Source organism: Sapajus apella, unplaced genomic scaffold (assembly GCF_009761245.1).
Source record: "Sapajus apella isolate SASKATOON/1434 unplaced genomic scaffold, GSC_monkey_1.0 scaffold22, whole genome shotgun sequence".
Taxonomy (NCBI): domain Eukaryota; kingdom Metazoa; phylum Chordata; class Mammalia; order Primates; family Cebidae; genus Sapajus; species Sapajus apella.
The window spans coordinates 18,935,490-18,961,714 of NW_022436962.1; the positions used below are offsets into that span (position 1 = coordinate 18,935,490).

General features: G+C 35.2%; 1 protein-coding gene and 1 non-coding gene across 3 annotated transcripts in view; both read right to left on the minus strand.

Moving 5' to 3' along the window:
• The window catches only part of USH2A (usherin), a 763,828-nt gene that overhangs the window by 444,422 nt on the left and 293,181 nt on the right, over positions 1 to 26,225 (minus strand). For both annotated transcript variants that reach the window (XM_032289234.1, XM_032289233.1), the window contains exons 21-22: positions 14,817 to 14,947; positions 1,186 to 1,312 (exon numbers count right to left, since the gene is read on the minus strand). In XM_032289234.1, the coding sequence (XP_032145125.1) occupies positions 1,186 to 1,312; positions 14,817 to 14,947 (258 nt within the window). The remainder of the gene's footprint in view (positions 1 to 1,185; positions 1,313 to 14,816; positions 14,948 to 26,225) is intronic.
• On the minus strand, positions 17,895 to 17,998 carry LOC116559138. The gene has a single exon (XR_004272334.1). It is a non-coding gene; the product is annotated as a U6 spliceosomal RNA (small nuclear RNA).

Below are 26,225 nucleotides of genomic sequence, written 5' to 3' on the forward strand. Positions count from 1 at the left end.
CATGTTTTCACCCTCATTCCCCTTAACATTTACTCTCAAGAGAGCAGCCAGTGTGATCCTTTTAAAGAAAGCAGTCATATCATGTCATTCCTCCCTCAAAATCCTCCAACAATTTCCTTCTTTCTAAGTAAAAGCCCACAAAGTCCCCTATAACCCGATCCCTAACAGCCTCTGTGACCTTCTGTCCTATCATTAGCCCTTTCACACCCCCTTTCCCACACTGACCATCTTGTTGGTCCCTGACATGCCACATATAGTGTGTTCCCACCTCAGGGCCCTGATACTTGCTGTCCTTTCAACCCAAAGCATCCTCTTCCTGGATATTTGCATGGTTTGCTCATTTGTCCCTTAAGGTCTGTGCTTAAATGTCACCTCATCAGAGAGACCTTCTTTAACACAGTCCTGTATAAAATTGTAACACACCCAACACACACACACTTTCCTTCTCATCTTGCTTTTTCATTCTCAGAATTTACCACCACTTGATGTTTGTTTAATTTATTCTGTATTTTGTCACCCCATTCCTCCCCCAAAATGTAAGTTCTACAGTGTTCTCTTTGCTCCTTGTATCCAGAGTGCCTAGAACAATACCTAGAACATAGGTACTGATTAAAATTATATATTTCCTGAATGATTTAATAAAGGCCTACATCATCATGCAGGTACAGTGACCATGTTGTAATTACATAAAGGTGGCAGATAGGGTAGGCTGGAGCAAAAACTAAACTTAAATTTGCAAAAACAAGATGTGTGTCCCAAGAATGCTTCCTATCAACTGTGTAAGTTAGGAAAAAATATTTACATTTTCTCAGTCTTAGTTTCCTCATCTCCAAATGCAGACAAAAACTGTTCTCCTCTACTTTATTTGCCTTTTGGAGGTCAAAAGTAACATGAGAGAACGTAACTAAAAGCCCGTGCAAATTTTAGAGAACTGTAAAAGACATAGAATGTCTACTGGTGACTTAATTCTTATTTTTTTTTTTTTTACTTAAGTCCTGTGCGGATGAAAAACTGATTGCTAGGCTTCATCATTTTAGGAGCACCCCAAAGGCAAATTCAACAGCAATTTAGATGAAATTGAGTAGAAATGATGGTAAAATAAGAATGTAGGAATATAGGCAACAGATAAGTATGGCAACACCAACATATCAACAGGGCCATTTATACATATCAAAAAGTACTTACCTGTATATATCCCATCCACAGTGATTTGGCCAAAAGCCTGATGCCTAATAGCAATTATTTCATGCCATTTGCCATCACTATATTGTTTACCATGATCATTAGTTGTAGTTACTTCCACTGGTGACCCCTTAAAGGAATGAGTAAATTGAATCAATGTTTATATATGCATATCTATACATATACATACACATACAGACACATACACAGTTATATATTTGTTATAAACCAATTAACAAGTTTCAAAATTATGATCCTGATACAAGCATGCATACATTTCAAACAGAACTCAAAATTGAAGTTAATGTCTAGCATCATTCCAGCTTTCCTGTGATGTATTAATACTTCTCTGAGCACCACAGTGCACAGATCTTTAAAGGTCTCATCTTTGCAATAAGAATTTCTTACAAAGCCACTTGCATTTTCTGATGAGTAGCTATATTCATCAGAAAGGTAAAGAATTTTCAATTCTAAAATTTTAGACTTTAATTTTCATGGCAGACATATAAAAAAGGAGAGAATAATTTAAAACTAATAAAATACCATTCAAAATGGGTTCTCAAGATAGAGAGATACCAGACAAGTCACTCTTAACTTCACAAAACTATCAATAACAAATGGGAATGACATTCACATGAAAAACTAGCCAGTTATGATACATTAAACCTAAGGGTGGAGTTAATGGTAATACACAATGCTTTGTGGTCAAAATCTGACATTTATAGTTCTGGCTAAGGTAATCATATCATAGTTAAAAATGAGTTTCCAAGTGATAAGTCATAGGAAATGGCAGATATTAAGAACAGAGTTTAGCAAGAAAGGAGGTAAGAATTTAAAAAATGAGAAAGAGAAATAGAAGAGACACCTGCCATCTCACTACTTTCGAGCCAAGCAAACACTTTTCCAGTACGTTACGGTAGCCTTGGTTATCTGTAGTAACATTTTCAGTGTTAACAAGAAAATAAGACTAAGTGAAAGATATTCCAACTTTGTCACCAACATCACTACTACTATTAAAGAAAAAAATAAAACAGAAATTACTCTAAAACTTCTACATGAAATAAATTTTATTCTTAATAAATTTGATTTACTTAACAAGAATAAAGCCTATTCTAATAAAATCTTTAACAATTAAAAATAAGATTGGGTAAAATATTACCAAAACATTTAATTACCAGAAAATTTCACCAAACTGTAATAGTTTTGCTATATTGTTTTTTCAAAAAGAGACAGTAAATAAATGTTTTATGTAATGGAGCTGAAGATGTATTTTGAAATACATACAATGTTAATCATACTATCTTTAGTATGATTTCTGTTTATCTTTCTCTGAAATAGCTTCTGTGATATAACATGTCCACGCTACACATTTAATTGGCTCCTGTCGGGCCTCAGAAAGACCTTGACAACATGCATGACATACAGAATTTCATGTTCACCAAAGTGAAAAAAAAACAAAACAAAACAAGCTTTTAATTTCCCATGAGTATGAGTGGGTTACCTCTCACATGGACAACATCCCAACTTTTACAGACAACTCTGTCAGCTAGAAACATGACCATTTGGCAAGTTCTAGACTTTGTATTTTTGTAGGTTGACTTTTCTTATATTTGTCTACACACTTTATTTTCTTCAGTGCTATTTCAACATTTTAATATTTTAGAAACACACATTTCATTATCGTAGTTTAATAATTAAAACTAGAACTGGTGTCGTGCCCAATTAATGTGCCCTGGTAGCATGCCCATTAGTTTTTCCATTAGTGAATTCAACAATACTAATGGGATTACTAGCATGGGATGCTAATTGGGCGTGACATAAGAAACTGGCTTACTTCTTAGCATACCCTTGCTAATGATGAAATTAATGAGCATTTTATTAAATGCTGTCTCATCAAAGTGTACTTAGTTAGTGTTAAAATTGTTACAAACGATGCTGCATTCTAAAGATCAGGTGTCTGAGTAAGTGGTTCTTCATATTTTGTTTGGCAACTATCTGAAGCATTAATAGTTCTCTAGATCAGAAATCACATTTATTGGAGACAAATTCAAGTACATTACCTACAGCCTCAGCATGCCAACCTTACTTTATACTGACAGCAATTTAGCACATCATTTTTTGATAATTATTTTAAGACTGCTTTCCCCTACCAATGTTAAAAGAACAATTCTGTGATGACTTCTGGTGTCCTATTATGCATGTTGTCCTTTCTATTTAGAACATATCAGACACATTCAATAGATGCTATTCAGAACTGTGTAAAAGCTTTCATTTTAACAGCTTGCTTCCAGGTAAGGTCAGAATATGACGTGAATTTCCTGTAAATGTCACTGAACATAGAATATTTAAGGGATAAACATGGGTCATTACTGGTCACTAAAATATTATCTGAACAAATATACTCAAAATTGAATTTAATTAAATGAAGAATGAGAAAAATACAGCTAATTGTTGGATATAACAAAAATTACAGTAATTAAAAGATAGAGTTAACTTTTCTTTCTTGTATCTTTTAACAATGATAAGTGTCCATTTTATAATATACACAGTTCCAATTTTGTATACTATGAAGAATCTCCCTTTCCCTAAACATTTATTCGGTAAAATGCCTTGGATAGTTGGAAGACAAACCAAATACATTTTTATATCTATAGCTTTTATATAGTATTACATTGTTATATAAGGAATTTATTACTAGATTTTATTAAGATATTTTAAAAAGAACAAAGTACATGAGGACCTCCAGTTATTTTAAAATATGTGCTAGACAATTACTTTAAAATTCTTTGAAATTATCTTTGTAATTCAAAATTTGGTTATTTTGAATGAGTTCAGTAAAAACAATTTAAAAAGAACCATCTTATTTTTTCCTGATTAAAGTCAAATGATCTGAAAAACAGATAAATTTAAACAAGGCTGGGCATGGTGGCTCATGTCTGCGATCCCAGCACTATGAGAGGCCAAGATGGGGTGATTGCTTGAGGCCAAGAGTTCGAGACCAACCTGGCAAAACAGCAAGACTTTGTCTCTAATTCTTAAGAAATAAAAAATAAAATAAACATATAACAACTAGATCTTTATATAATCATTACAAAACTAGACATTTTAACCCAGAACCTGGGTAAATTTCTTCAATTATGAGTAGTAGTATTTTACCAACAGTTATTGAGTCAGTCAGCCAGGTAATATGTCAGGGATCACTTATTTACTGAGCAGCTACTATGTTCCAAGGACTGTTCTAAATCCTGAGGAAGTATCTGTGTACAAAACATTCCTAGACTTTGTCCTCACTGGATAATACAGTCTGATAAGAAAGACACCCTAAGTACATACTTACTCGTATGATTTGTATAATATGGTATTCACTAAACTCACCCTCATTTAAAGATTAAAGGAGGAAAAGTGGCTTAAAGTGGTACCCAAAGTATTTAAAATATAAATAAATGTAATGCGAATAGAAGGCATGTGAAATAAACTTCTATCCTTTTTTAAACCCAGGGTAGCTCTAACTTCATACAAGAAGCTGCACTGATATTACTTTGGAAAAGGAGGGCAGACAAGAGAAGAATATTCAAAATTCACCGTCCCTCAGTTTTAACACTTCTTTGTCTAAAAATGAGTGATGATTTCATTATAAATTTAGAAAATATGTTAGTATCTGCATCAGAGTACAAATTCCTTGGAGGTAAGGAAGGACACCGTCCTTGCTAGCATGAGCTCATTGTTTCATATATAGATAGCATCATGACCCATGAGCACTTAGTGTAATGCATCTGATTACATTTTCTCAGCTAGATCCTAAGGCCATCCTGCTCAACCCATACCTTACATTAAAAAAAAAAAAAAAAATTGTCACTTTCCTGAAAACTCGAGCAGCTTTTACCTTATGGAGAGAGATTATTTCAGATAAAAATTTACTTACTAGACATAATTAAACCCTCCCGACTCCCCTTAGCCCTCAACTTGGCTTTAACAATTTTATTAATACTTGGCTGGCACCTATGGACTATGAATACAGGTTAGGGTTTGGCTATACAGGGTAGGGACAGAGCAACTGGGAAAACTAATGGCAGTGACAAGAACTCTAAGTAACTGTGTGAGTGAGAAGTGTAACGCAGGGGCAGAAATGATGGGCAATGCCCTGTGAATGTTTCTCTGAACTCTTTGCCACATTTAGCACCAGCCTGTCCAGGTGATCACTGTAAAGGAAATGAAAAAGACGAGCCCTTCCAGAAGAGTTTCCCAGCTGCCATTCTCCGTTAAGCACTGTTTGACCCCTTTACCCTCCTATCCTGCAGAGTCTTAAAGTATGGCATCCTTTAGAAAAAGTAGCACCACATGTCAAAAGAGACAGTAGTCATGCTTCAGATTTGGGGAAATCATTTTTGGATTAATTCTCCAATGACTGTGCCATATTTAGTGAGGGGTGGGGGGGCTATACTCAAAATCTGTGATGACCAACCAATGGCCAGAATTCTAATGAGTGTCATTTTGTTCATTTCTGTGTTCCCAGGGCATAACTGTGGAGTCCAATAAATTCTTAGCAAAGTTGCATTGAGTGAAATGATTCAGTGCTATTCAAATAATTGAATTCAGTGCTAGTTCTATCCCTAAACCACTGTATGACCCTAGTTAAGCCACTTCATCTAAAGCAGGGATGAAAACAATATCAACCTCAAGGGGCTACTTCAAGAATGAAATGAGATCATTAAGAGGAACCCACTTTGTATACTTTAAAGCTCTATAAATAAGTGGTTCTGTGATTAGTTTTTCTCCATCTGGCTTCTTCTTAAGTATCTCCAGATAGCAACAGGTTGAAGGGGAAAAAGCAGAGCCAGATTTTTCTTTCTCAATGACAGTCTTCTATTTTACCACACTCTCCCCTTTCTTTTTCTGATTTTTGTTGATTTTTTGAACTTAGCCTTGTTAATGTGGATGTCCTGCAGAACACTTTTATTAGTAGTACCTAACTTAGTTTTCTACATTTAAAATCAAAATCAAGCATGTGCCCTATTTAATGACAACAAAACACCAATATAATCTATTCCCTTATTCCACCCACACTCCACCACTAAGCTGATAACTTTAAACTTTTAATTCACTCATCTTTCCTCTCCTTCAATTCTGAGTAATTTTGGCAACAAATGATTAATAACAGTTTGTTTTCCCTTGTCCTTGCTACACTTCTCTTCTCTTTCAAAGGCTCTTATTTGGCACTGTAAAACAGAGTTCTATTCATTCTGTCATTAAATATTTAGGCATAACTTAATATTGCTAGATTTATTATTCACTGATGCTTCTTTTTATATTTCTGACTCTATTATTTTTCTTTTTGGTTAGATTACTTACTGAAATATTTGTTTACAATGTGGTGCGTAGATGGATTTTTTTCTGAATTTCTGGATATTAACAACCATCTTTCTTTCATGCTGAAAAGCAGTGTAGCATTGTAGCTAAAATCATGGTCTTTGGAGCTTGATTGCTTGTGTTTATAATATGGCTTGGACACTTATTAGTGTTCTGATTTGGGGAAAAATTAACTTACTTGTGACCTAGATTCCTTACCTATAAAATGGGAATATTAAGAGTATGTACCTCAAGAAGATCCAAGATGGCCGATTAGACACAACTCCAGTGCACAACACCCAGTGAGAGAGACACAGAAATCCAGAGATCTCCTCGCTCTAACCGAGGGACCAGGTACATTTCAACAGGTCTGGTCTGATGGTGAGCAAAGCCCACTCAGGGCAGACCGAGGTGGGGAGGGGTGCTGCTTCACCCAGAAAATGCATCTGACCAGCGAGTCGGAGGTTCCCCCTCTGGCGCCCTGGTCCAGATACAGTGCTTCCCCCAAAGCCTCAGCAATACACAAGACAGGGGATGTTTACAAGCACAGAGTTGAATAAGAGCCTGCAGACTGAGCTATCGCCCCCTCCACCCCCCCCACGGAGAGAGAGGGAGCTATAAGCGGGAGCAGCTGGGTGGGCCCCTAACCCATGACCAGAGAGAGAGGAAGCTGAAAGGGGGAGCCTGCCCAGTGCGGCTGGGCAGTTCCCACCCTCCCCACACACCCCAGAGGGCTGAAGCTCTGACTCCAGTGGGTTGTGCAGCCAGTGCTACTGTCTAAGATGAACCCTGAATGATCCAGCCCAGTGGAGGAAGGGCACAACCCACCACTAGAGGGGTGGGACTGGGCTACATGTTTTAACAAAAAACATAGGGAGCTTACGTAGCAAAGGGACAGCGTTCTTCACAACCCAGCAGCGCCTACCGGTCAGCAGACGAGGTGGGCCTAATCTCCAAGTCTAAATAAAAAAGACACAGGAAGCTTCCCTAGTAACCTGAAGGAGTCCCTAGAAACTCGGTAGCGCCTCCATAGGCAGACAAGCGACCTCATCAAGCAGCTTCCTGACACCACAGCCAGGTAAATACACAAAGATGGGGAAAAAGCACAAAAAAGATGAAATCATCAAAGACCAGAACACCTCTTCTCCTTCAAGGGGTCATGACTCCTCAACAACGCAGAATCACAACTTGACCAGGGAGTAAGACGAATTGATAGAAACAGGCTTCAGAAGTGGATAATAACAAACTTTTCTGAGCTAAAGATGTTCTGACTCAAGGCAAAGAAACCAAAAACCTTGAAAAAAGGTTAGATGAACTGCTAACTAGAATAACCAGCTTAGAGAAGAACATAAATGACTTGATGGAGTTGAAAAACACAGCTCGAGAACTACGTGAAGCAAACACAAGTTTTAATAGCCGAATCGATCAAGCAGAAGAAATGATATCAGAGATTGAAGATCAACTCAATGAAATAAAAAGAAGGCAAGACAAGAAAAAAGAGTGAAATGAACAAAGCCTCCAAGAAATATGGGATTATGTGAAAAGACCTAATCTACACTTGATTAGTGTACCTGAATATGATGGGGAGAATGAACCCAAGCTGGAAAACATGCTCCAGGATATTATCTAGGAGAACTTCCCAAACCTAGCAAGGCAGTCCAAATTTCAAATTCAAGAAATACAGACACTCCACAAAGATATTCCTCAAGAAGAACAATCCCAAGGCACATAATCATCATATTCTGCAGGGTTGACATGAAGGAAAAAATGTTAAGGCAGCCAGACAGAAATGTCAGGTCACCCACAGAGGGAAGCCAATCAGACTCACAGCAGATCTCTCGGCAGAAACCCTACAAGCCAGAAGGGAGTGAGGGCCAATATTAGACATCCTTAAAGAAAAGGCCTTTCAACCCAGAATCTCATATCCAGCCAAACTGAGCTTCGTAAGTGAAGGAGAAATAAAATCCTTTAGGGACAAGCAATTATTAAGAGATTCTGTCACCACTAGACCTGCCCTACGAGAGCTCCTGAGAGAAACAATAAGCATGGAAAGGAACAAGTACCAGTCACTGCAAAAGCAAACCAGTTGGCAAAGACCAAAAATGCAATGAAGAAAATGAATCAACTAATGGGAAAGAAAACCAGCCAGTAACAAAATGGCAGGATCAAATCCATACATAACAATATTAACATTGAATGTAAATGGCCTAAATGCCCTAATCAAAAGACAGAGACTGGCAAACTGGATAAAAAGTCAGAACCAATTGGTGTGCTCTATTCAGGAAACCAATCTCACATACAAAGACAGACACACATAGACTCAAAATAAAGGGATGGAACAAGATTTACCAAGCAAATGGAGAACAAAAAAAAAGCAGGGGGTGCAATCCTAATCTCTGATAAAATGGACTTTAAACCAGCAAAGACCAAAAGAGACAAAGAAGGACACTACATAATGGTAAAAGGATCAATCCAACAGGAAGACCTAACTATCCTAAATATATATGCCCCCAACAAAGGAGCAACCAGATACATAAAGCAAGTTCTTAACAACCTAAAATGAGATTTAGATTCCCACACAATAATAGTGGGAGACTTCAACACTCTACTGTCAATATTAGATCAGTGAGACAGAAAATTAACAAGGATATCCAGGACTTGAATGCAGAGCTGGACCAAGCAGACCTAATAGACATATACAGAATGCTCTACCCGAAATCTGCAGAATACACATTTTTCTTAGCACCACATTGCACTTACTCTAAAATTGACCACATGATTGGAAGCAAATCACTCCTCGGCAAATGCAAAAGAACAGATATCATAACAAACAGTCTATCAGACCACACCTCAATCAGACTAGAACTCAGGATCAAGAAACACACTCAAACTCGCACAACCACTTGGACACTGAACAACTTGCTTCTGAGTGTCGACTGTAGAAACAATGAAATGAAGGCAGAAATAAAGATATTCTTCAAAAACAACCAGAAGGAAGATACAACTTACCAGAATCTCTGGGACACATTTAAAGCAGTGTTGAGAGGGAAATTTATAGCAATAAATGCCCACCAAAGAAGAGAGGAAAGATCTAAAATTGACACCCTATCATCAAAATTGAAAGAGCTAGAGGAGCAAGATCAAAAAAACTCAAGAGCTAGCAGAGGACAAGAAATAACTAAGATCAGAGCAGAACTGAAGGAGACAGAGACACAAAAAACCCTTCAAAAAATCAATAAATCCAGGAGCTGTTTTGTTGTTGAAAAGATCAACAAAATAGACAGACCGCTAGCCAGATTAAGAAAAACGAAAAGGGAGAAGAATCAAATAGATGCAATAAAAAACGATAAAGAGGATATCACCACTGATCCCACAGAAATATGAACTACCATCAGAGATTACTACAAACAGCACTACTCACGTAAACCAGTAAAGCAGGAAGAAGTGGATAAATTCCTAGACACTTGTACTCTACCAAGACTAAACCAGAAGGAAGTTGAAACCCTGAATAGACCAATAACAAGGGCTGAAGTAGAGGCAGCAATCAATAGCCTACCAAACCAAAAAACGTCCAGGTCCAGACAGGTTCACAGCCAAATTCTATCAGATGTACAAAGAGGAGCTGGTTCCATTCCTTCTGAAACTGTACCAAACAATACAAAAGGAGAGAATCCTCACTAACTCATTTTATGAGACCAACATCATCCTGATACCAAAACCGGGCAGAGACTCAACTAAAAAAGAAAACTTCAGGCCAATATACATGATGAACATCGACACAAAAATCTTCAATAAAATACTGGCAAACAGATTGCAACAGTACATCAAGAAGTTTATCCATCACGACCAAGTAGGCTTCATCCTGGCGATGCAAGGCTGGTTCCACATACACAAATCCATAAATGTAATCTATCATATAAACAGAACCAAAGACAAAAACCACATGATTATCTCAATAGATGTAGAGAAAGCCTTCGATAAAATTCAACAGCCCTTCATATTGAAAACTCTAAATAAACTAGGTATTGATGGAATGTATCATAAAATGATAAAAGCTATATATGACAAACCTACAGCCAATATCATACTGAACGGGCAAAAGCTGAAAGAATTCCCTTTGAAATCTGGCACTAGACAAGGATGCCCTCTCTCACCACTCCTATTCAACATAGTATTGGAAGTTCTAGCCAGAGCAATCAGGCAAGAAAAAGAAATAAAGGGTATTCAATTAGGAAAGGAAGAAGTCAAACTGTCTCTATTTGCAGATGACATGATTATATATCTAGAAGGCCCCATTGTCTCAGCCCCAAATCTTCTCAAACTGATAAGCAACTTCAGCAAAGTCTCAGGATACAAAATCAATGTACAGAAATCACAAGCATTCCTATATACCAATAACAGACAAACAGAGAGCCAAATCAAGAGCAAACTCCCATTCACAATTCCTACAAAGAGAATAAAATACCTGGAAGACAACAAAGGATGTAAAGAACTTCTTCAAGGAGAACTACAAACCACTGCTCAACGAAATAAGAGAGGACAAAAACAGATGGAGAAACATTCTATGCTCATGGTTAGGAAGAATCAATATCGTGAAAATGGCCATAATGCCCAAAGTAATCTACAGATTCAACGCTATCCCCATCAAGCTACCAATGACCTTCTTTCAGAACTGGAAAAAACCACTTTAAACTTCTTATGGAATCACAAAAGACCCCACATAGCCAAGACAATCCTAAGCAAAAAGAACAAAGCCAGAGGCATCACACTGCTGGACTTCAAACTATACTACAAGGCTACAGTAATCAAAACAGCATGGTACTGGTAGCAAAACAGAGACGACCAGAACAGAGACCCCAGAAGAAACAACACACATCTACAACCTTCTGATCTTTGACAAACCTGGCAAAAACAAGCAATGGGGAAAGGGCTCCATGTTTAATAAATGGTGTTGGGAAAACTGGCTAGCAATGTCCAGAAAGAAGAAACAGGATCCTTACCTGTCACCTTACACTAAAATTAACTCCAGATGGATCAAAGATTTAAGCATAAAACCTAACACCATAAAAACATTAGAAGAAAACGTAGGCAAAACCATCCAGGACATAGGCGTAGGCAAGGACTTCATGACTAAAACACCAAAACCCATGGCACTAAAAGCCAAGATAGACAATTGAGATCTAATTAAACTCCAGAGCTTCTGTACAGCAAAAGAAATCATCATTAGAGCAAATTGGCAACCAACAGAATGGGAAAAAATTTTTGCAATCTACCCATCTGACAAAGGGCTAACATCCAGAATCTACAAAGAACTAAAACAGATTTACAAAGAAAAAACAAACAACCTCATTCAAAAGTGGGCAAAGGATATGAACAGACACTTTTCCCAAAAGAAGACATCTATGAGGCCAACAAACATGAAAAAATGCTCATCATCACGGGTCATTACAGTAATGCAAATCAAAACCACATTGAGATGTCATGTCACGCCAGTTAGAATGGCGATCATTAAAAAATCTGGAGACAACAGATGCTGGAAAATAGGAACACTCTTATATAGTTGGTGGGAGTGCAAAATAGTTTAACCATTGTGAAAGACAGTGTGGTGATTCCTCAAGGATCTAGAAATAGAAATTCCATTTGTCCCAGCAATCCCATTCCTGGGTGTATACCCAAAGAACTATAAATCGTTCTACTATAAAGACACATACACACGTATGTTCATTGCAGCCCTGTGTACAATAGCAAAGATCTGGAACCAACCCAAATGCCCATCGATGATAGACTGGACAGGGAAAATGTGGCACATATACACCATGGAATACTACGCAGCCATAAAAAATGATAAGTTCGTGTCCTTTGTAGGGACTTGGATGAATCTGGAAACCATCATTCTCAGCAAACTGACACAAGAACAGAAAGCCAAACACCATATGTTCTCACTCATAGGTGGGTGTTGAACAACGATAACATGTGGACCCAGGGAGAGGAGCAACACACACTGGGGACAGTTGGGGGAGGTGGGGGAGAGATAGCAGGAGTTGGGGAGGGGTAACATGGGGAGAAATGCCAGATATAGTATGCACCTAAAGTAAAATAAATAATTTTTTTAAAAAAGAGTATCTACCTCACTGAGTTGTTGAAAAGTTCAAATGAGTGTGTATGCATGTGCAGGTGTGTGTGTGTATAGCTGTATGTAAATGTACAAATTTCTGTATAGATAGAGCACTTAGAATAATGCCTGGCACAAAGAGGTCTCATGGAAGTGTTAGCTTTGCTTAACTAGGAAATTGATGAGTCTTTTCAATGGATTTATAATAAATTCCTTCTTAAATCAGATATTCTCTCCTATTTTTCATTTCAGCATTTTCTTTTTTTCCTTTTTCTTGAGCATGTGCTTTTGTTCTCCTTCTGAATCTCTTCTTAGTGATAGTAGCCGTGTCTATCTTTCTTGTTTGGTCACATTTTATTGTGTATTTTGAGAGATTTCTTCAACTTACTCTGACCTACTAATCTGAGGCTCAAAGTGTCTCTTCTCTAATTAATCTACTTAAAGTTTTCAAATGAAAAATAATATTTCCATTATGTAACTGAATCAACTTCAGCAGAGATTTTTCTTCAGTTGCCATCTGCCTTGCCTTCTGTGATGGCTGCTGCTTCTTCCTTTCCTTCCCTCTGGCTGCTGGATCTGCTTAGGTGTGATATTATTTCCTTTTCCTTACTCACTGCCCACCTGCTGGCATCCTTTAAGAAGCTGCATTACTAGGGGACGCTCAGAAATCCTTATGTCTGAGGACCTACAGTGCACCAGCCAGGGAGTTAGCAGGCTCCTACTAAGTCATAAGAAGGGAGCCTTTCTGCCCCTGGCCCTTCAAGTGGCCATTGTGTGGCTTTCCCAGCTTCATAAAGCAGGGGGGCCTTGGCCTGCGTCTTGAGCCTGTCAAGGTCCTCAGATACACTTGGTACAACAGGCCCTGCCTTTTCCTCTCCAAGGTCAATGGATCTCCAGGGTGCATGAAGCTGAGATCCTCAGCCAGATCGCTTAGTCCATGATCCTAGATGCAACTTGGATACAGAGGCTGAATCCTGTGCCTGCTTTATGAGTAAAATGTAAAACATTTATTTAGCAAGCATAATGTGTGACTGCTAATCAGTTTTAAGTTGAAGAGCTGAAAAAGTGGAAAGCTAATATATTTTACTTAGTCTTACTCATTTCTCAACTACTCACAGGCCTAATACAATACCTAATAACAAATGCTCACTGATATTTGTTCAACTAAAATGAAGAAAGCTGTTCAGTGCTTTTCCACTGAGCTTAGGAAAAACTCAAATCCTCACATTTGCTCACAAGGCCCTAAATGACTTGATTTCTACCCAGCTTTTCAATCTACCACCTTTCCATTTGTCTCTGTTCCCAGTCACATAAGATTCACCTAACTGTACTGAATGTGCCATGTTCTTATCCACCTCAGGCACTTAATATTTGCTGCTCACTCTGTCTGGAAACTTTATGATCAGCACCTTCCCATGTGGAGATCAGTATCATCCCTGTACTGCCCCACCTGAAATATACACCCTCTAATACAGACATATGCTCTTGTCCTGACCGTGATTGTAGCTAAAATCTTGGTCTTTGGAGCTCGGACACGTACTTTTCTTCATTGATTTATTTCTCAGTTAAGTATCATATTTCCAGGGAAAATGGACAACTCAGAAAACACTTTCTTTATTTTATGTTCCAATAATATATAGCCTCCTAAATTTTTATTTTCATAGAGTTTAGAAACATTTTAAATTGACCATTTTACTGTATCCTTTGCAGATTGTTTCACAGGGGCATGGGCATATTTAACTTTAAAGCTATTGCAGTCTGCCACACCCAGCACAATAGTACTTGATAGCCACTTAAATATTTGCTGGTGAAACAATGAAAAAGAAAGGGAAGAAAGGAAAAGAGACATGATTTTTTGCTATCAAGAAAAATAAAAATAGATCTCTTTAAATTTATTTAAAAGTTTTAATCTTCATTATAAGGTGGCATTTTGGCTGTTAAGCACATAAATTCTCAGTCAGACCATGATTTAAAAGTTAGCTCTGCTGTTTTAGCTGAGGATAAGTCACATTACTTTTGTAAGTTTCATTTTCTTCATTGGCAAAATGGGGATAATAATAGTACTTACCTTATAAGCTTTGGATAGAGATTTAGTGTAAAAACAGAACCATTTACCTCAGTACTTGAGCAGCTACTAAATTCTTAAAAATATTAACTCTTGTAATTACTCATTTACCTGAGGATCAAAAAGAAAATAAAGACGTCCGTTCTTCAACTGAAGTGCAAAATACTCTTCCTGATTGCCAGGTGATGCTGCAAAGACAATCGAACCTTCAGGCACCTTTGTTCGAAAGCTGGCCTTAATGCCTGGTAAGACAAGTGTGATCAGCAAATCAGTGCTGGGGTTTTGTTGATTCTTTCTGATAAATGTACATTTACTTTCATTATTATTTATGATGTAGTGAGTACAGTCAGGAAATTATACACAGCAATGTCCTGGCATGGTCTCGGCCATTTGGTTTTAAATATATCCCATTTTAAATGCCAATCAGTACTCGGAATCTTATGCCTGCATTCCTGCTAATCAATATATAATGAAGTTTAAATTTATGCAAAACTCATCAACCTAAAAAGACATATTGTCAACCTAAAATTGGATACTTAGAGTATCAGTGTGAAAACATTATCAGAGAGTCATAAAAATAAATGGGTTTTTGACACGAGTGAAAGAAACATAGAGGGTCTTGCTTAAAATATTTATGAAGTTTAAAGAGTCAGTTCAGTAATAGAAGCTAATATTGGAAAGACCTGAAATGAAGTGGCCTATAGAGGTAATTTGCTGAAATACCATCCTATAACCAAATGGTTTGCAACCTTCAGAATTTCAGGATCTTTACTAACCCTTTGGAAGACATACCAGTCCTGCATAGGACATACAATGCTTTTTTCTCATAGAAATTTCCACAGCTTAGGAAGCAGTTGCAACATGCAACTGCCCTATGAATGCCTTCCCCCACCATTACATGGTCCCATCTCCACTTTACCAAATATCCCACATACTCAACACATACTATGGAGCCCTTGCTGTGTCTAAGGCTTTTTGCTTAATGTATTAAAACTGAAAAGGGACAATCTGTTTTCAAAGAATCTCCAGTTTAAAATATTAAATGTATATGTCTTAATAAACAAATTATCCCATGAGAATCAAATATAAACTCAAGACCATATATGAAAGTCAAATAACAGCTCAAAAACACCATCGTAAATAATGAATGAATACTGATTTGAATAGAAATACATCTGATTCCTCTAGATGTACTTTGTAAATATTTTGTGAGTTTGGATGAAGAGAAAGGAAGTGAAAGGTACATTAAAGGTAAGAGAAAACTAGCTAGGTTTGAAGGCAGGAAAGCAGGTATCATTTGGTGAACATTAGACTATTGCTTTTTTAACATGCATCTGTGGAACACTAACATTTGTTGAATAGTACTCTGCTACACGGCAAAGAAGAAAAACTAATAAACCCGTACCTGACACTGAGTTCTAGCTGAGAAAAAAGACAATTAAAAAAACCCTATAATATGATGTGATCAACGGTATGGGGATACATACAAAATACCTGATTAAAACAAACAAGGCGGTTTTAGAGAATATAATGCTTGAGCTTGTTTTCAGAGAAAATGAAGGATTTGGGGGAAATTTTACGAAGGCCTAGAGGTATGGAAAGTTTGAGGGAGGCTGGTTGTGAAGGAGGGAGTTAGATAAATCTGGAGAAATAGGTGAGACTACATCTGTACATTCTGGCTTGAGAAGTTGTATAGAAGACAAAGATGGAAATGAATGCCATGTTCTAAGTTATTTTTAGAGTGCCATTCGCTTAGTCACAGCAAAGGTTACGTTGAGGATGGAGGCTTTAGACTTTCCAATAAGGGAAATCAAGTTTATCCTGACGTTCTTGACTTCTGCATCTCCACCTTCTACGTTTTATGCTCTTGGCCATTTTCCACAAACTTGTCCTAGTGATTTTGATATCTCATTGTTACACACTCTCTTATTCTCTTACTCTGGCCTGCTTGAATGTTGTGTTCTTGCTGTCAGATTCAGGACGTGGTCCTTCCTGGCAACTCTTCCACACCACAGAATAGAATTGTTTGCCCCAACAAATCACTTTTTCAGTAGTCAAACTCATTTGGACTCCTGCTACTAGATGTATTATTCGCTCTCATCTTCCCTAATAAGTGCACTGAAAAAACTGAACCACCCATTTGAAACTTATCCCATAAGTAAATGGAAGAAATTAAAATTTGTGCGGAGGGCAGGAATAGGATTTTCAAAGTTGAGACTAGGGCAACAAAACTGACGGTGAAATATAGAGAGGAGACATAATTTAGCTACAAAGAAGGACACTGTGCTTTGGGAGAATAAGGTAAAGGCAGGCAAGTAACTGAATTAATTGAAAGAATAAAATCTATACATTTCAGAAAAGGCACATTAAGACATATCGATATGAGGTAATGGAGTGGGGGCAACATGGTCCATTCTTTTCATCAATTATTGAGGGAAGTGGGGTATTATAAACAGAAATAGAAATGTCAGATAAGGAAAGAAATTAGGGGTTAGGAATTATCTTTAGTTTTAGGAATACTGAAGTTATGATGTAGAAAACTTTTATCTGTCATTTGGAAATGAGAAACTAAATCTCAGAAGAGAAGATAGCACTAGGAAAATAAATTGGCAATCATCTATCAAAAGCCATGTTTAAGAGACAGATTGTAGAGAAAGAACCAAAGCCTTTCATGGAAATGCCCACATTTAAGAAAAGAAAAAAATAAGGGCAAGAATAAAGTTAGATCAAGAAAATATTGTAAAATGGAAGGCTAGGTAGGAGAGAGCTTTAAGAAGGCAAAGTTAGCTAACTGCGTAAGCACTTCCTATAGGTCCAGAATAATTAGAACTGAAGAAAAGCTTACGGAGCTGGTAATGACATGATCTTTTTCAGTTGAGTAGAATGGACAGACTCCTGACTGCTTGGTGATAAGGATTGAGGAAATGAATGAGTAGAAGGTGGGTACAGAACACTAATTAGAAAAATCTGATAGAGAAAAAAATGGGAGACATAGAAATTATTAGGGTAGACCAGGGAGACAAAAGAAAGCAGCATCTGCCAGCAGAACCATGGACATAAAGTCTGCTCTGTAACCTAAGCAGAGAACAATTATATTTTGACCAACTGTTTTCTTCTCTTAAGCTTCTCTCCTTATGGTTCAGAGTAACTGTACTTGAGAAGTCTTATCTTTCTATCACCATTTCTTTTAAAAATATGGAATGCTTCATGAATTTGTGCATTATCCTTGCATACGGGTCAGGCTAATCTGTGTATCATTCCAATTTTAGTACATGGGCTGCCGAAGCAAGCACTCTGTCACCATTTTTTAAATGTGATATTTGGTATCATATATTATAATAAAACCTATCCCTATAAAATTACACAGTTCAAGCTTATTTCACAAAAGAATAGGTAAAATTTGGAACATGAAGAGAGCAAAACTCTCTACCAGTGTATTGGAGTCATCTATGTGGTAGTAAAGAGGAGAATAAAAGCAAGGAATTGGGTGTTGGAAGATATCAATAATTGCTCAATCTGGGAAGACTTGTCTTTAATTCAAGGGAAATCTGATGAATGAAAATAAATCAGTAAGAATTACAGAAATACTTAGACAAGTGATGCTTGGGAATCTTATAAAAATTACTAAAATATGCAAGTGCATGTGTTTTTCTAAAATATATTATTTAATTTTCAAGTTGTATGCTTATATGAGAAAACACAGTTAGTGCAACTAAAATATAATACTTTACACAGATTGAAGAAAATTTCTTGTAAGAAGGGAAGCTATAGTATAGTAAAAGGCAATTGGATTTCATCCTGTGTGTTAGATTTTCCCACAGCTTTTTCAAATAATTTAATCTTGTCATTTTTCTCTTTACATTGCCAAGATAAATGATGAATGATTGTTTTTTTGCACGAACTCTATGACAAAATTAAAAATCTACACATTCACTGAATCATACTCTTGACAATTACTTAATTATTGTTATAGACATAGATAAATCCTATCTTTTGAGCCAAATGCTTAAGTCATGTAATCAATTCTTCAAATGAACTAAATAAAAAAAGAATGTATTTAAATATAAATATAACAACCTTTAGATTAATATGTAAAACATTTTAAAGAAAATATTATTGACTTTACTATGAGACAGAATGGTAATATGCGTAACTATTCAAAACTATTAAAACTCTCTTTTTCTATAAGAAGTTTGTATATTTACAGATTTCCAACTATTGACCTAGACTCAGCAATGTGACTTGTATTGGCCAAATAACTGAAAGTGGACATGTGGTGTGCCACAGGAGAGCAGAAACTTTAATACAGCTATGTAGTTGAACTTATAGTCTTCCTCTCTGCCTCACAAAACTGTTTTCATCCCAGGCCCAGGAATAAGAAGAGTAGTGGATCAGACCTCAGCAGTGACAAAATATATTTTTTGCTTTTAATGTTTGTGTTAAGCTGAAACACTGACTAAAATGGGCAGACAAGTGAAAATTATATTTCTCTCACTTGCCGAAATTTAGGTTTTACTTTTCAAAAAATGAGTAAGAAAGGAAATGTCCTAAAATTCAATTTTTGTTTTGTTTCCAGTATTTAAAGAATAGAGCATTTCTTGCATCTCTATATTAATTCATTGAAGAAACATTTAAGGAACACTTACTTGGTGCAAATGTAATACATGAGATGTGTAAAATAAACTTACATCCATGGCCTAACATTCTAAAAATATGAAAAATCCAAGTTCTAAATGGAAATATTTAAATTTCAAGTAAGAGGGTTTATAACTTTTAAAATTTAATCATAAAAATCATACACCTTCGGGGCCACGGATTAGGCAAAGAATTCTTAAACAATAAAGGTGAAGCTATAATATAAAGGGAAAAGTTGATAAATTAGACCATGTTAGAATTAACAAGGTATGAATAAGAGAATGAAAAGACAAATGACATAATGAGAGATGATATTTGCAATACATATATCTGATACCAAGATACATTGCCAGAAAATAACATATGAAAAATGGTCGGTATCACTAGTCATCAGAAAATGCAAAATGAAGTGCAATACCACTAACCATCCACTAGAATGGCTAAAATGAAAAGGAACCACAAAGTGTAGCCAAATACGAGCAACTACTGTATATGTGTGTATATACACATACACACATGTATATTACATATAACTATATAGTAAGACATAATAAGTTAAATGTTGAATTTATAATATATAATAATATCTATACATGCATTCATAAACTTCTAGGTGGAGTGTACAATCTCTTTGAAAAACTGACAGTATTTATTAAATTATCCATGTATCTTCTCATATTTATATCTTTTGATCCAGCCATTCTACTACTTGATATATATCCAGCCCCACCCAAATGCATAGGATCAAAAGATATACAAGTATGTTTACAGCAAGACCTTCCATTACGCCTTCAAACTGAAACATACACAAATGTCATTCAACTGTAGAAACAACACAAAACAATGAGAATGAACAAATTATAGCTACACCCAACTCTACATGAGTCTCACAAGCATGGTACTGTGTAAGAGATACTAAGAACAAATGAATATATACTGTATGATCAAGTTCAAAACCAGACAAAAATCAATCTATGATGTTAGAAGTCAGGATAGAGTAATCCTGGCTGTGATTTAGAAAGGGCACTAGGCAGGCCCACTGGGGGCCCGGTAGTGTTCTATTTTGTACTGTGGGTGCTTAGTACCCAGGGCTGTCCAGTTTATAAAAATGGGTCAACCTGTACACTACTACTTTTTGCACTTTTCTGCATGTATGCTAGACTTCAACACAAATATTTATCAAAAACCAAATGTGTCTCTCTCGAAATAAGAAACATAAAAAGTCATTCAAAAGCCTTTATCCTAGTCAACATAAGTTAGTTATTGGAGACCCAGGAACATGTAAGACATTTCAGAACGATTGGAAATTGTCAGGTAATAGCCATACAAAACTACTGTAAGAACAAAAAGAAAACAAGAGCTAACACATTTCAGTTGATGAAAATTCTGCCTTCCAAAATCCAAACCAAGAGAAGGAACCTGTAATACAAGTCCCTAGTATGAATGAAAAAGCTGCTAAAAATTACATAGATTTTTAAAAATCTTGTATCAGAAATTCAAAGTCTCAGAATTGACATGTAGAATATATAAAGAAATCCTACAACTCAATAAAAACCCAAGCCACCCAATGGAAAATGAGCAAAACGTCCAAACAATCACTTGACTAGAAATCCTGATATGCAAGTAACCAATGCTCACAAGAAAGATATTCAGTTTCATCATTCATCAGGGTACTGCAAATTAAAACTACAGTGAGACACATCTCTATCCTCACTAGAACAGCTAAAATTAAAAACACCAAAATCTGCGGAACACGTGATGCAATTGAAACTCTCATATATTGCTAATGTAAATGCAAAACTAAACAATCATTTTGGAAAACTGCTTGGCATTTTCTAAGTTAAACATATACCTAGTCTATCCAGTCTTTGACTCATCTTTTCATTTTCTTAATATTTTTTGATGGAGTTGAATTCACCTTTTTTTTTTTTTTTTTGAGAGAGAGTCTCAAAAAAAAAAAAGGCAATGCAATGGTGCAATCTTGGCTCACTGCAACCTCTGCCTCCCAGGTTCAAGCGATTCTCCTGCCTCAGCCTCCTGAGTAGCTGGGACTACAGGTGTGTACCACCATGCCCAGCTAATTTTTTGTATTTTTAGTAGAGACAGGATTTCACTGAGTTAGCCAGGACGGTCTCGATCTCCTGACCTCATCATGCACCAGCCTCGGCCTCCCAAAGTGCTGGGATTACAGGCATGTCCCACAGCTCCTGGCCAAATTTATAATTTTTAATCCTTAGTGCTTTGTTTGTATCTTGTCTGAGAAATCTTTACCAACACCAAGATGACCAAGATATTTTCTCATTTTTCTTCTAGAAGCTTTATAACTTCAGCTTTTATTTATTATGTCTATGAACCCCTCTCAAATTAAATTGAATGCATGATGTGAGGTAAGGGTTAAACTTTTTTTTTTTTTTACTACCACACATTATACAGTACTATTTGTTGAACAGATTATACTCTCCCCATTGAATTGCCTTAGCTCCATCAAATTTTAATTGGCATTGCAAGTCTGTCTATTTCTGATTAATTTGCCAGTACTTACACAAATATTATAAAATCTTGATTATTATGGCTTTATTTTAAATCTTAAAATGGCTAAGTCCATCAATTTTTAAATACTTTATTCAATAGTATTTTGGATATTCTAGGTCTCACACATATTCTTTCAACATGTAGAATCAAGTTGGGAATTTTACAAAAAAGCTTGCTGGAATTTTGATTGGAATTACATTAAATGAATAAATTGACTTGAGGAAAATGGTTCTTTTAACAACATTTTGTTTTTCATCCACAAATATGATAAATCTTCATTTATTTAGGTTTACATTGATTTATCTAAGTTATGGTTTATAGCTTTGCCTATACAAATCTTTTCCTATATTTTGTTAAATTTAAGTGCTGTATTTTGAATGTTCTTTTAAATCCAACTGTATTTTAAAAAATTGTTTATTGATAGTATATTTGATTAATTTTACTTATGTTAACATTGTATTCTGCAATCTAAGTTCATTTATTAGTTCTAATACTTTTTCAAAGATTGTTTAAGGCATAAACATATAAAATTGTGTCAATGACAAATAAATACATTTTCTTTTCCTTTTCAATATTTATGAATTTTATGTTATTGGATTGTTTTAGCAGTGGCTAAAACTACCGATAAAATTTGAATCAAAACTTGATCCCTATATTAAAAACAAAACATGTACTATTTCACTGTTATATGATATTATACGTATATATTATATGCTATTATATATAAGCTGTGGAATATTTGTAGTGGTCCTTCACCCTCCTATTCTTAGTTTGCTGAAAGTTTTCATTACGAGTACATGTAAAATTTTGTGAAATTTTTTCAACTCTATTGAGATGATATGGTATTTTGCTATGCTAGTTTCCTCTGTTAATGTGATAAATCATATTGATAGATTTTTTAAATTAATCCAAAATACTTTTCCCTCTTCCTCTCCTTTCCTCTCTCCCCCTCCCTCTCTCCCCTTACCACCCTTCGCTCCCCAACACCCATCATTCTTGCAAACCAATTTTAGGCTTTGCTTTCTGTTTCTATTTCATTGATACCCAATCTTGTCTTAATATTTTAAGATTTCTTATCACTTTGGGTTTAGTTTGTTCTTTTTTGCCTGTTTTAATCAGAAGCTTAGGAAAGCTTGGACTTCCTTCTTCTAAGATAATCATTTAACCTATACATTTCTCCCCAGGCATGACTTGAGCTGCATTCCAAAAAGCTCATGTTATACTTTATTTTTAATTATTAAAAATTCCTTTTTGTTTGGTAGGGCATTTAGAAATGTGTTATTTAATTTGAAGTATTTAGACAATTTCCAGATAGCATTCTAAGATTGATTTCTAATTTAATTCTATATAAACAGAGAATATACTCTGCCTTCAACTTCTGAAATGTATTAAGATTCTTTTATGGCCTAGCATATTAGCTGTAGAATATTTGTAGTGTATATACTTTTAAATGTACATGGAAAATATGTACATTTGAAAAACAATAGCTATTTTCTGGTTTTGGATAAAAAGTACAATAACTGTCACTTAAATTTGTTGATAGTGTGTTTGATGTTTTTGTATTCTTATAGATTTTTATCAAATTCTTTTATTAATTACTAAGAAAGTCATTTAAAAATCTTGAAATATAGGAGTGAATTTGTCTATTTTAGCCTTTAGTTTGTAAACTTCTGCTTTATGTATTTTGAAACTCTATTACTACATACAAGCACCTTTTTAATCAATGGACTATCATTATAAAATGTCTCTTTAGTAATATTACTGGTCTTAAAGGTTATTTTGGCTGATATAAATATTGCCACTGCCATTTACTTATGATAGATGTTTCACGGTTTTTTTCTATCCTTTTACTTTTAAGCTATTTGTGTTTTTATACTTAAAGTATGTTTCTTGTACCCAGTACATGTAAGAGTCTTGCCTGTTTAACCAGTTTAATAAACTATTCTTTCTTATCGTGTTATGTGCATTTATATTCAACATAATTATTAATATGTTTTGAATTTAATTTTACCATCTTGCTGTTTGAATTCTTTCTTCTCACTTTTTTTTTTTCTCTCATTTACTATTTGCTCCTTTGCCGTGGCTTCCCTGTCTTGTTATGGATTAGAGGAGTTCCCTTACATTTTGCTATCTTTTTCAGCTCTTTAGCTAGACTTTTTAAAATGGCTCTCTAAGGACCATCATATGCATTCTTAACTCACATACTATCACAAATTAACATTATGCTACTTCACATATAAGATCCTTATAGCAACATATTTTCATTTACCATTGCTCAATCATTTGTGCTTTTTCATAGTTTACTTTTGTATATGTAGTTTAATATTAATTTTATCTTATATATATGCAGAATATATTTAAATTTCTTGTTTTAATTAGTCAAATACCTTCAAAAGAATTTTTAACAATATTTTCTCTTTATTCACATGTTTAATTTCCATTTTCCTTCATTCTTTCCTCATATTTGAGTTATTATTGGTATTTTTTTAGCCTAAAATGTATTTAGCACTTCTTGTAATGCAAGATTGTTCATGATATAGTAACTCATTATTTTAATCTAAAAATGTCTTTCAACTTATTTTTTGAATAATATGTTTACTGAATATAGAATTGAGATTGACGTTTTAAAGCTTCTAAAGGTATTCTATTATCTTCTAGCCTCAATTATTTTTGATGAAATGTTAGCCTTCATTCCTTTCATTGTTCTCTCCTATATAGTGTCTTCTTTTTCTCTAGCTGATTTTAAGGTTTTATTTCCTTAATCTTTTGTTTTTAGAAATTGGGCTATGACTACCTAATATATGATTTTATTATATTTATTCTACTTGAATTCATTGACCTTCTCGAATTTTTAGGTTGTTTCATCATCAAATTTGAATATTTAGCAACAGTTATTTCTTCAAATATTTTTTCTGCCTATTTCTTCTTCCTGGAACCCACATCTCCATGTATGTTAAATTTCCTGATATTATTCTACATGTTATTGATCTGTTTTTCAATCTTTTTTCTCTTTTTTGTTTGGTTACTTCATAATGATGTATTTAAATACATTCATCTTTTATTCTGCACTGACCAATTTTCTACTACACCTATCCAATAAAGTTTTTATTGTAGCTTTATACTTTTAAGATCTAGAATTTCTATTTTATTTCTTCTTAGAGCTATCATTTATCTCTTAAGATATTTCATCTTTTCACCCATTATATGAATTTTACCTTTATGTTTTTAAAAATGTTTACAATATTTGCTTTACTTTTTTTGCTTTCTAATTTACAGTAATTTGGCAATCTACGGATGTATTTCTACTGACTATGTAGAACTGAAGTTGGGCTTTAATCATATTTAGTTCACCTGTGTTTAGCCCAACCTTCAACCATTGAGGATGCCACCGATTTGGTCTTACCCATATTTGAACTAACAAGGGGACTTGGCTGGGATTATAAATATTTTTGGTTTATACTTGGATTAAATTTCTTCATAATTCTGGAATACAATCATGGCAAGATTTCAGAGGAATCTACTTCTAAGGCCTCTTCAACTGACATTATCCTGGCAAAATTCAAGTGTGGAGAATAATAGTGGAACCTGGGGCTGAGCTACTTGCTTTGGCATTTAGACTTCTAGATCTCACTTCATCTTACTAGGCCACATTGTTCTCTAAGGCTAGATGATTTCCCCTTGACCCTAAAAATTCTCCCCATCTATAGTAGCATACCCTTCTGCTGTCTGAACAGAACAAGTGCTTAGCCTCAGATATAGAAGCTACCACAGCACTCTGATCACCTATGAAGCATTTATTTCTTCCTAAAATTCAGTTCAGCCAGGGTTTTCTGCATCGCCTGCTGCTTGATAGCCTCACAGAAAAGACATATTTATTAAGTCTGCTTTTTCTTGTTGTTGCCATGCAAATGAATTTCTTTCTCACTCTTCTACATCCCAATTTGAAAGAGAAGTTTCTATTTATATTATGAATAATTTTGTGAGAACAGGAAAGCAACTGCTTTATATATACATCTCTGGACTCCAGTCCATTTGTAGACTGTTCAACTAGTTCTATATTTTCAATGGATTATCTTGGGTTTTCAGGAAATAGTATCAGAAAATAATAATCAACTGATCAATTTATGTCCAACTTTTAAACTATTTTTTTTATTGTATTAATAGGACCTCTGCAACAGGGATAAGTGACAGCAGTGATAATTTTTTCTCTTTTTAATGCTATTTTATGTTTCATAAAGATTGATATATTTACCTACATATTTGTTCAATTGTCTAATCATCTTCATATTCAAGAAATTTTTCTTGTAAATTCTGAATCTCTCTTAAAAACATACCTGTATTTTCCAGATGTAC